General features: G+C 35.0%; 2 protein-coding genes across 2 annotated transcripts; both read right to left on the reverse strand.

Annotated features, from left to right (window-relative positions):
• Positions 1-2,892: 2,892 nt before the first annotated feature.
• On the reverse strand, positions 2,893-8,261 carry LOC146157307 (armadillo repeat-containing protein 1-like). Its single transcript, XM_083387076.1, has 7 exons — positions 8,036-8,261; positions 7,295-7,416; positions 6,965-7,068; positions 6,269-6,396; positions 5,801-5,917; positions 5,027-5,132; positions 2,893-3,105 (listed from the first exon to the last, which is right to left on the reverse strand). Exons 1-7 carry the CDS (start codon positions 8,177-8,179, stop codon positions 2,936-2,938), a joined length of 891 nt encoding a protein of 296 aa, XP_083243202.1. The 5' UTR covers positions 8,180-8,261; the 3' UTR covers positions 2,893-2,935.
• Positions 8,262-11,412: 3,151 nt separating this feature from the next.
• LOC146157308 (ATP synthase peripheral stalk subunit d, mitochondrial-like) lies at positions 11,413-12,097 on the reverse strand. Its single transcript, XM_083387581.1, has one exon. It carries the CDS (start codon positions 12,062-12,064, stop codon positions 11,555-11,557), a length of 510 nt encoding a protein of 169 aa, XP_083243707.1. The 5' UTR covers positions 12,065-12,097; the 3' UTR covers positions 11,413-11,554.
• Positions 12,098-12,502: the final 405 nt, after the last annotated feature.

The following is a 12,502-nucleotide window of genomic DNA, read 5'->3' on the forward strand; positions in this document are numbered from 1 at the left end:
TATGTATTCAAGCAAATAATTACTTTTTGAAGTTATTTAGTTTAGTTTATTATATTTGTAGCTGGAGAGTATACTAATCTATGAGGAACTATAATTCTATGACTTTATCTCGAATTTTTACACGGCAACTTTAAGGTATTTCTAAAAAAAATACCTCATTAGCAAAAACTTTATTTGCATAACATTTTGGCAACGCATGAATGGCTTCCTTGCATGAGTTGCTTTAGTTATGCGATATCTATGCAAAGTTGCTTTTCGAACGACGCTACAAAAAATATAAAGTACTATCTTAAACTTATCAATGTGTTGCTTTGCAACGAAAAATTAGGGCTTCAAGATAGATATTCTATCGTTGATTTTTAGTTTTATTTGCCTGTTTTGTTTATTAGGGCGCCATTACTGCTTTTCGCATTGTGCAAAACAACAATGTTGTCACCTAAGAAAGATATTTTAACTGCCGCACTTCCTAAAATTTGGCATACAGTCTAAATTTAAATCTTGTTTGGTAAATACACGTCCCGCAGGCTGGTTTGACTGATGACTTTACTCAAGGACTCAAAATGCTAAAGTTTATCCTTTGCAAAACGACTGAAACTTACTCCCTGCTAATTAAAAACAACAGCACGAAAATGTTAAGAAATCATGTTTCCAAAGTCGGGTACGATACCAGAAGCGAACGACAAGACACGACGAAAAAATGGCAACTAAAGCATGCAAGGGGCGACGTCATTACATAAAAAATTTGTCAGCCGCCAGTCAACTTTATAAATTCCTTTGCCGATGAAAGACAACACAACTGCGTTTTGCCAATGTAGCCATTTCGGCCTACAGAAATAAAAAGTAATGCCCGAAAATAGATGACTCCACGCAAGAACAGTTTTTCTTTTCGTTTAGGCAGGGTTGAAAGAAGGAAAAAAGTTTTTTTATACATTGTACATAAACGCTTTTCCTAAAACGAAATGACTGCACGTTTCAGACCTATAGCAAGAATGGATAAAACACCGTGATAAATTAACCTTTTTTGCGAAACAGTGCATCTTTGTATAAGTCAGTGTATACGACGCAGTTACATCGAAAGCGTAATAGGACAATTGGCCACACGGCAGTTGTTACCGGTGACTAAATACGGGGCTGGATCGTCAAAAAAAATATAAACAAAGCAATAGTTAGCACCAAAAGTAACAATTGGGAGTTGATTGGAAATCCATTTTTATCAATTACAATTGCGTTTTAAAACACTTAATGCTTGTATTGTGCGAGGCCAAGCATAGTGACCTAAAAAGTCGCATACATTTTAGCACAAACATCGCCGATTTAATTGTTCTATTAACCCGTTGTTTTTCAATAAAAAGTGAGGTAACCTGCGTTGTCTACATCACAACAAAACGATCGAAAGTATCAAAAGAGAAATGTTCGGACGCAACGCGCGCATGCAATATTTCGAGAGACGAAAATGCGTCATGTGCGTGTAAGTAAAGGGCAACAGGCCGATTGAAACGTGCGCAAAGAAAACGCGAGATGCGTGGCAGGGAGAAAGGCAAAACGTCATGGTACGCCAACACTAGGTAGTGTAACAGCATGCAACGATGGAAATTACCTCACGCCAGCTTTGGGATAATTCAATGCAAAATTCAGCAGTTGCACGGCCCAAATTTACCGCGTTTTAATTTAAAAGTATTTTTAACAGTTTCATTGTTGAATTTATTTTTTTTGACACTTTACCACGCTATTAATGAGAATGCTTAGTTTGTTGGTTGTTAGTTTTTTGCAAGTCAACAATAATGCAAAATACAGCTCAATAAGCAAATAATGAAAACTGCGACGTAAAACTACTTTAGGTCAGTAACAAACAAAGATGTAACTTTGGAAAAAAGAGTTTTCGGAAGTCATTAATTATAACTGACACGGGCAAACCTAATGATGATTAAAGCAGCTGTTTCAAAACGGCCACAATGATGTTCGGTTTGCTCGTCTGTAATGGTCAATTCTGCGAAAAACGTTTTTCTCTAGGGTTTGGCAATTCGGCTAACATAAGTAGTAACGGTTGTTCGTGACAAGGTATTACGATTGTACGTTGGTTAGGCAAAGACGTTACACTGTTTAACGTGAGGTTAAAAAACACCAAAAAATGAAAGCTGCAACAACAAGAAGTACATCACACCTTGGGAAAAGGGATTACCTTTTTAAAATCTATGTGTACACTCTACAGCGTTACTTGCGTAAAAGCCTTACGTGCGCAATAGTTTTGTGCCCTTTGCAACGCCATTTTAACGACTCCTTGTACTACTTACTTACGCAATATTCTCATTTTCCAGGATGTAAATCCATTGGTAGCTAAAAGCAAGAAAAACAAACGTTATAAATAAGTTTGCAGCCTGGGTTGTGGCGTTTGTTTTGCAAAATGCTTTCTTACCATGTCACACACATTGAGCAGTAGTTCTTTTTGGTGTCATTACCCTCGTGACATGCATAAAGGATTTCGTTTACTTTTTAAAGTTCCATTTAAAATATCTTATTCAATTAACAATACATAAACAACCTAGCCATCTTCTTTCTAATAAACGTTAAAAAATATAGGACATCCGAAGACTGACACTACATAGTAAAATGTCAAAATTACCGAAATTTCAAAAAACTCTAAATGGTCAAACTACCTCTTTGAAGGTGATTAAGGTTAAGAACCACTGCTTTACAGCAAGCTGCGGGTTATAGAAACGCCAACGCTTTAATGGATTTGTTCAACACAGACATGAAACCAAAAGCGGACACGACCTCGAACGGACGCGACAAACTTTGAACGGCGCATCCATGTCCAGTCAGGTCACCGCGCATACGAACTGGTGAAAATCAACAGCGAAACGCCGTTGTTCGATTTTCGAAAAATCCAAAAAAGAGCAGCGTTTTTTTGTTTCTTTACGTCATCACGGCAGTGACGTCACCAGTAGAGGTTCTTGTTGACGGCGGTGATGACGGAACCGAACCAGGAGCTGGCGTATGAGCCGATGGTGCCGGCCGAGTCGGGCCTTGCCACGGCCTTGTCGTCCTTGAGGGGAGACTCGACCACTTCCTCTTCTAAGTAAGGAGGCAGTTCTTTGTCCTCGTCGTCTGCGCAAGCAAATAAGGAAATTGTTATTTTAATGCTTATTTCGTTTGTTTTTCGGGGTGTTTAGGACAAATTTCAACTCGGCTGAGAGTAAGGCTTTTTTGTGGATCATTCTGTGGTATATTTTTTGGAAATATAATATTGGGAACTCTTTGGGGGCCGTTCAATTGATTTTTAACAATATATTTTTTTTGATAATGAATTGTAAAGCCAAAAGGTCGAGTAAATCGACATTATCTTGATTAAGACACTTCGATATGAGCTTGTACCATTTTCAGGTAAATATTTATTTTTTTAATTTTGCAGTTTTTCATATTCTGTTGAAATTATTTGCCATCAATATTGTTACCTTTAGCTAAATCTTTTGCATTTTGTATTTCATGGTACTTCAATTCTGGGTCAACTGTCATTTATTTGTTGGTCTTTTTTGGAAACTGTGTTAGAATTTGTGGTGACAAAATAAAAATATACATCTTTTTATGACAATTTTAAATTGCCTGGACCAAAGTATTGGGAACTCTTTTGGGCGATTATCTGATTTTTTTACAGGTATAATTTTTTTTTCAGGTTGTATTTTATCATGTTCTATTTGAATTGTTTGCTTACAATTTTGGAATATTTATATTAATCTTAGGCATTTTGTATTTTCTACGGTATTTTAATATGGTATACCTTCAGAGTGAACTGACATAACGATATTAGAATTTTTAAGGTTTTTTAATGGAAAAAATTAACCGGATATTAAAAGAAAAAAAATGCTACAAAAAGCTTTTTCTTTTACATTCACTAAAATGACAAGTGTTGATGTTATGACATAACAGTCTGCAGAATATTTGCTTTTATTTAAAGTTACGGTCACTATTTACTTTTAAAGGTGAGGTTTTAAAGGTGATCTTTATAAACATTTTGTTTGCTGTCGCTAGCTGACACATCAAATATTGGGACTGTTTCATTAAACAATATCTTAAAGCACAACGCAAGTTTTAATTTTTTTGGTGATCCTTTTGATACGATATACGATTTTTTTTAAGAATTTTTCATTGGAAGAAATTTAACCGGATATTAAAAGATAAGTCTTTTTAAACTGTTTCAATGTTTGTTTTGTGTTGATTTAGTAGAAAATCCACCTTTATAAAAACTTCACTAAGTAAGGACTTAAGATTTATTGTCCAAATTTTCAATTTAGAACCAGTCTGCATGGGCAATGCATTTTAGTTGAGAACAATTTTAACTTTTGTGAAACCACTGAAACAATGTATTGAAGGTGCAAGGTGAATTTTATATTTAATCTTAAGTCTAGGAATGTGAGATCGAATTCAGTTACAAGTCTTTATTTTCTGACCTTACTTTGCTAGCACAGAAAGTATTGACAAGCCAACTAGTAAGCGTTTAACCGTTCATGAAAACAATATAACAAAAGTAAACAAAATCTGAATTTAAAAAAGTTGGCACTAAGTGTAAAGCCATTTCAAGAAGGTTAGCGATAGGTATTAAAAGTCATACATACGTTAATTACAATCAATGTTTAATCAATACAACACGGATGAGCCTGACTATGATTTTAAGGTCATAGAAACCCTTCATGCATGATGCATGTTGTGTGTTGTGGTTTTACTGTCACTCTGGTGACCTGGTGTGTGTATGATGATGTCAGCTCTGCCACCATGTTCATTTTTTACTTCAAGAAATACATATAACTAGATTTTAAAGTATATTGATTGTGATTCACGAAACAACAAATTAGAAACAGAGATATTTAACCTAATGAAGAACAATGATTGATATAATCCTAAATCTGTATATTGTCAACATATCGATATCACCCTGTAATTTAACTGTTTTGTTGTAGGTTGTAGCCCAGATATATGTTCCAATATTTAATCAATTGTTTCGTAGAAAACTAAATAAAACTAAAAAGTTTACCATTGACTTTGCTTTCAAGAGAAACCATTATTTCCTTTCCGTCTGCATCTTTGAGAACCTGCATTGCCTCCATAAGTTGAGTGCGCTTTACGGCAGTTGCAAGAGCCTAGAAAACAAAACATTGTATTTTAATTTATATGATACCTGTACAGGGTTTTTTTTCAAGGTTTGGTTTGGGTGACCGCTAAGTAGTTTTAAGAGACCGCAAGTGTTTCATTTAAATACCAAAAAGCTACAAGTCAAAAATTTGGGAAACTGCTGGAGAAATTTGGGGGACCGTTTCGGTCCCAAAACACCTTGAAAAAAACACTGTACCTGTATATGTATTCATTATTATGGTCAAATAGTGGTAATGGGTTTCAAATCAGCATGTTCTAAATGGATTTTTTTAAAGGAAGTTAGTTAACAACAACAATATTTCTAAATATTTATTGCCATTTAAAGAACGGCAATGTCATTATAAGCGATTATTTTGCTTTTACATTTCACAAATGACAAACTTTAATGTTATGAAATAACAGTCTGTAGAATATTTGCTTTCATTTAAAGTCATGATGACTATTTACTTTTAAAGGTGAGGTGATATCTTCATAAACATTTAGTTTGCTGTTGCCAGCTGACAAATCAAATATTGGAGACTTAAATAATATTTTAAGTTTCATTAAACAATATATTAAACCACAATTTAACGTTTTAGTAGTAACGATAAGCATACATACGGGTATTACATAGTAAATAGATATATTTGTTAAATAAATAAGTAACAAGATTAACCTCAGCTGTGAGTTCAGCCTTGGCCCTGACTGTGCATCGCTGCAGATGCATGTTGAACGTGAGCGAAATGACACCCTTGATTCGCACCATTTCATCAACACACTTTTGTCTTCTCTCCTGGAATAAAGCAGTTGCTGCTTACAGGCTAACCAATATTTATTTGACTGTGGTATAAGGAAGTTTTCTATAAAGAAATTGGCTGAATCTTTAAAATAAATATAACACAATATCAGTATCTACTGTTTTGGAATAATACCTTTCTACCCTGCACTTATAAACCTTTTTTGTAAGTTATATTTTAAATGATTAACTTCTACTTTCATATAAATTATATAAATATCACGAAAAAAGAGTTATGCAAACTAATTTTCAAATTCAGGAATAAATGCTGCAGAGGAATTTTTACTGTAAACCATCAAACACTATATGACTGTTTGAATATATTAGTTAGTTTTTTGTAAAAATTACTTGATCAGTTAATCCACTGATTTGTAGAGTGATCACTTTTGCCTTTTTGTTGCCTCCGAGAAAACTTAGGGAATCCCTTGATTTTTTACCGCTTCTTAATCCACCAGCCCTGGTAATAACACCAGAATCTGGAAGACAACATGCTTTAGTCTCACTTATTTTCGTTTTAAGTCTAAATTAATACATGGCAGTATATTTAAGTAAAGTCAACTTTTTGTTTTGTGATGCAAAAGATTTGTTTCGTGATGCAAACCCCACAAAATGTTTTGTAAATAAAAATAGACAAAAAATTGAGTTAACCTTCACACACATATTTTAAAGAAAATCTAAAGTGGTGAAACATTATGAATTGAATGACAAGACTAAATATAGAGCAAATGCCAAAAAAGTTATATGGTTTACCAAATAGACATACATTTTGTTCATCATTAGAGAGATAAGGAAACTTAAGTTGCGTTGAACCGACCACAATACTGGGATCTTATAATTTTTAACAATAGTTTAACATAATTTAATAATAATTATCACATGTAATGACTAGCATAACCAATATCAATATACAGTGGGGCAAATGTTAACTAACGTTCAAATAACCGACAAATGGTAACAAAGTGCCACATAAAGTTTACAAGCATTGAGATTGAGATAATCCTGGTCAAGATGTTTTCCATTACTTGCAAAACATAAATTACTAACCACCCTGTTGTTGGTTCTGGGAAGTAACAGGTGTTTCCACTTTAGGAGTTAGCAATCTCTGAATTTTGATGGACAGAGCTTTGCATTCAACTGAATATCCTTCGCTGTAAGTAAGAAATAAAACCTATCAAAATATTCTTATAAACATAAAACACATAAAAAATTAAAAACGCCATTAAAAAAAATATACAACTTTTTTCTATTCTAATGAATGTGTTAGTATTTATATTTACACAAACAACGCTTAAATTTTTCACATGTAACCTAATAAAAAGTAATTATCGCAGCAGTGTAGAAAGGAATATGCAACTTTGCTTCACATATATATACCGGTTTTCAATCTTCTTTATTGCTTCCAGAAACCCAAATGTTGCCCGTAACGAATCTCTAGTGATTTTCTTTTCGGCTGCCTCTTCAGCGAGACACAAGAGGGCATTTAATGCTTCTGTGACCTGAGATAACACAAGAAATTTAAAATCAAACACTGTTGAAAAAGGAATGAAATATTCCAGTACATGTCAAACCCAGGCCAATTACAATACCACAAAGTTCTTACTTAAAAAGAGAGTAGAAAAAGGCTAACCCAGTGAATTAAAAACATCATTATAAAATTCTCAGTGTATTTTTAAAGTGTCCTGGGATCAAAAATTTAAAGAGACTAAAACTTAGGTATTCTGGCAATTTTGTGTTAAGCATATACAAAATAAGCATAGTTTAAAACGAAAATAAGTTAACTGTTATCACTACTTTAATATGCTTGACAAAATCATAATAATAACAATTGAAGCTAAAAATTAAACAGTAAATTCAACTTGACTTATACATATTAATCTACGATAAACTTTTTCAAAGGCTTTCTATAAATGTCATAGCTACCAAGTTTGATTTATGATTCATGACAGTTAGCATTAATATAATTTTGCAAGTACAAACTAAAGAAGCAAAATTGACAGTAATGGTGAGAGCCAGAAACAATCAATTTTTTTGGAAAAACAAATCTTAAATAAACAATGTAAAATTACCTTAGTAACATATACCAAAAATAATTCACTAAATTTAAAGTCAACTTACAACATCTACTGCATACTCGTCAGCATCGACAAAAATAAGAATGGAGTTTACATCATTCCTTAACAAGTATTCCCTGTGCGCTGGATTTTGCGCCAAGCGTCGTAGCTCCTTAACTATGGTAAGCGAGGTGGTGGAGGCGGACATCTTGCTTCAGTTGTCCACAATTTAAAGTCGAGTGAATTAAATTGTTATTCCATTATTTTTTAGTTTAGATTTGTCTATGAAAAATCCTGCAATTGAAAGGTAATGCCTTACATCCATAAACTTTGAACGGCTATAGGACGCAGGTCTAAAATCCTATAACAACGCAAATTATTTGAGTTGGGGTGTGGCTGGTTAAGCATTATCATTAAATAATAAATATAATACAAATTGACCCACACCCTTACCCATACAATGTACGTTAAATTGTTTAAACGCTGTAGTAGGATTCTAGACAAGTGTCGGCTATAGTTTTGACTATTGGCTGTAACCTGTAAGGTAAGCTAATTCCTTAGCAATGCCTCGTAATTTTATCCTACTTTAACTTCGAAAAGAAAAATTAAAATGTACGTAAATCAATATTTGAAAATGAAAATTACTTAGCTTTCGTTAACTGCAAAACCAAGATAAAAAAGGCAAATCGTATTCCAAAGTCCAAACATTCATCCTGATTAAAATTTACTCTGATTTCACGATATTATCGGCATTAGGCTGCTTTACCTGTTTCTGCAAACAAACATTTAATAACAACTTGTGAGTCTTAAGAGAGTCAAACCAGCACTCATTTGTAATAAAATTATCTTTGACTAGCTGTAAACAGATTGTAACACGAAAAATCTATTCAAATCGAACGCCATCTTGTGTCGTCAAAAGCAAAAACAGTGCTGATAGGCAATATCTGAACTTCGTTATATAGTATCACTGCTTCAAGGCATGTAAATACGCAAAATAAGAAATTGAAGGATTTTTAATAAATTATTTTAGCCCAAAGGTGTCGTACGTCCTGTCGCAACATCGCATTGCGGGTCGCCCGATATTTACGTGCGGTCCACCACATATTCCCACTTTCAGTAGCCTTTTAAAACGTTTGTTTCGACTATCATAAATGCAGTATTTAATGTAAGGCTAATCTTATATTTTTTCTAAAACTATAATTATAATCGAGTCGAATGTCGCATTTGAACATCCATCGAACACTTGTACGCCCATCATTGTTAACAAGGTGTGTTTTTATTAATGTGTGATTTTGCGGACCGTTTTAAGGAAATATATCAGCCCAAAGGTGTCGTACCATGGCTTCATGCGGCATGTAAACTTTTTTTTTCGCTTCGCGCGATAAGGCCTAGATTACCTTTCCTAGTCTATTTGCGCACAAGTTCAATCTCAAAGAGCGGGTTTTTATAAGTTAAGTTGTTATATGACGTTACCCCTTTAATTTGATAGGTTCTGTAGCCTATCGAGAATTTTAAAGTGGCAATGCGGCCCATTTTGTATAAAGATTGGTCATCCCTGAACTAGGCGTCCGAACGTCCACACCAAAATCGGCCTATGCCACACGAATCTTATTTGTGCCCTTAGTTGAAAGTAACACCTGTCCATTCTAAAACTTTAAACAAACAAACGAACTGTGTGGTGTTTATAGGCTAAGGTTACTTTTTATGACGCCAAGTTTAGATGTAACTTTACGAGGTCACATTTTGACGTATCCCTGTGACGTCACGGTATTACGTAACTAAACGATGTCACGTTATGACGTCACTTTGTGGCGCCATCCTCGAAAAAATTGTCTTGGCCCACCAAAAAGATTATAAATTTCAATCTCAAATAACTGTATACGGGAACCTCAAGGCAAATGCAAAGTTGTACCGCGTGCTGTTTGGAGAATCTGTAAAGCATTTATAAATTGTTCTTGTAAACAACTTAACACTTAGTTGGACCTAAAACTTTTCCGTTGCCGTAACACGACATACAATAGCGAACCGTGCTCCCTGGCAGTCGAACTAGGATTGTATCACATTATTTATCGATTGTAAATAAAACAATACGCTATAAATACTCTTAAACCCATATGTCCACTAGGCGTTAATCCGCCCCAAATTGTTTCACACACGTTTGGGCTCGGTTAGTTTTGTTCATATTAAATCAGCCGTGTTATAATGACAAATGATTCGACTGTTTTCATCAGTTTTCCATAAACATAAAAACAAGTTACTTTTCAATACATCTGTTTTACGAGTTAGCATGCATCATATTATGGTATAAGGCTTCCAAGTCTCGGGACTGACCATACAATCCATTGTGTAATCTTTAGCAAAACGTATACCGGTGGTGGCAGTGGCAACCCGCTTGCCTCACCGGTACGGCCCTAATTTTTGTATAATAAACACGGGTCTTCTAAAAAGTTAACGTCGGAATGCAGGGCTTTATTATCCGTTTGGATGTAGATCTGTTTAGTTTAAGAATTGTTTCATTTAGATCAGGTGATCAAATTACTGCCCACGTGCAAAATTTGACCCGCAAATTTGAACCTTCGACCAGCGGCATTTAACCCTAATGCCGATAAAAAGCAGCTACAAAGTTGTAGCATGCAAATTTAAGCACAGTTTTAACGTCATTTTAAACGTAACAACAACTTTATAAAGATCACTAAAGTTTTTAATTTTACCTATAATTAGGTTAATAAAGTTCTTCTCTTTTAATAAAATAGCCTTGTCCTACGTAAAGCCTTATTGTATACCCAAATTATTTTCCAGAAAAATTTGTACGTTACCAAAAAAGTTTGGTAAAATCTGACTTTAAGTTTAAGTTTGATAAATACGAGCGGCTGCGTGAAATGTTTGGTGAAAATAGGCGATGACCTAGAAAAGCTTAATTGATAAGCTTGCACGCTAAAAAGTTGAACGCAGCTCACCTGTCCATGCTGCACTTACGTTTTTACCAAAGCAAGTTAAGCAACAAGGACTGACCTTAAACTATTATCAACAAAGCTATAGGCTGTAATTTCAGCTTAATTATTATTATTGTTCGTTGCATTTTAAATATAGTAAGACAAATATCTGTTTTGTTACAAAATAAAAATGCGGCGAGATTGCCTGGTGAAAAAGACATGGCCTGATAGGTAACACAACTTTTTCACCGGCATAGCGTACTCGCAAATAATAATTGACCGGAATGCAGTTTTTTATGGTTTTACAGCTTTTATTAACATTAACTTTTTTAGCATTACCACTCTATTCTGACTAGATTTGTCAAGATACGTCATCAGCCAAAGCTACTGTCATTTATCAGTTGTTACGGTTAAATTTTAAAGACTAACCCCTTACCCCAACACATTAAAAAACGATGGGTGTCAATTGGGGCATGAACACTTTCTTAAAAATAACCAATACCGACACTCCTCGTCATCGCGGTATGTATTAAAACAAATCGTAAACTTCGTTTTCAATAAATTTGCAGCCGATGAGGTTACGGTCGGAGGGAGAGAAATGAAACTGAACTTTAGCCTTTTAATTAACTTTAAACTACAAGACCGAGAAGTTATTTGCTGTACTTTTCGATGATCAAGTCATCGACGACTTCCCTATGTGGCCAGGCGGGGTGCTTCTCGTAATCCGGCCGCAGACGTGGAAAGTGCTCATAGACATCGTCCATGGTCATTTGCTCGGCCGGCGGCAGCGCATGTAGCCTTTCTAGGTTTTCGTTGACATCAGCTAAGTCGTTGTTTCCGTCTTCGATGAACTTGGCCACTTGCTCCGCCTCTTCCTTAGCCTTTTTAGCCAGTTCAGCGCTCTTGGTATCCACTGGCTGCGGAATCTTCAAAGCCTTAAACTTCGACTCGAAATCTTTCACCAAAGCCTTGTTGGCGATTGCTTTTTCGTAGTGGGTCCAGTCGATTGTCAGCTTGGTCTCCTGCGCTTTGGCGTAGTTGCCCAGGATCGCGTCGCTTTTGCTTTTGAAGGTGTTCACCTTGGACCTCATTTCCGGCCCGACCCGTTCCAGGATTTTGGTCCATTCGATTGGTTTGATCAAAGCCTGTCGCGAAGCCATTACGTTGCCCACGAAATAATAATTTAAAGAAAATTTAACCTAAAAATAAGAAAAACATGTTTTAATTCAAAGAGTGTGCAGCATTTTATTTTACATGTTTAAAACTATCCGACTGGCATGTTTATCTGCCCAACTTTGATCAGAGGGCGTAATTGTGAGAAAACAAGTTTATTCATTAGATGTTTAGAAACTTGTTATCTGCATTTTGTTTTCTTTTCTTTTTAAGAATTGCTCCCATCTGAGCCTGTGTAGCACAGCTGGTAGAGCTACGGTCCCACTATGGGAGAGGCTGTAAGTTAGACTCGCCCAATAGGCAAGTTGTCTCTCTAGCTTGGCCTTGCTGCATAATGGTATGATCTATATGATATATGTCAACAAAATTACTCGAAACAACTTTTATTAGAGATTTCGGATGCTATATGATGTGGCCTTTAACCT

This window comes from Ascidiella aspersa, chromosome 4 (assembly GCF_963924565.1).
Source record: "Ascidiella aspersa chromosome 4, kaAscAspe10.2, whole genome shotgun sequence".
Classification (NCBI taxonomy): domain Eukaryota; kingdom Metazoa; phylum Chordata; class Ascidiacea; order Phlebobranchia; family Ascidiidae; genus Ascidiella; species Ascidiella aspersa.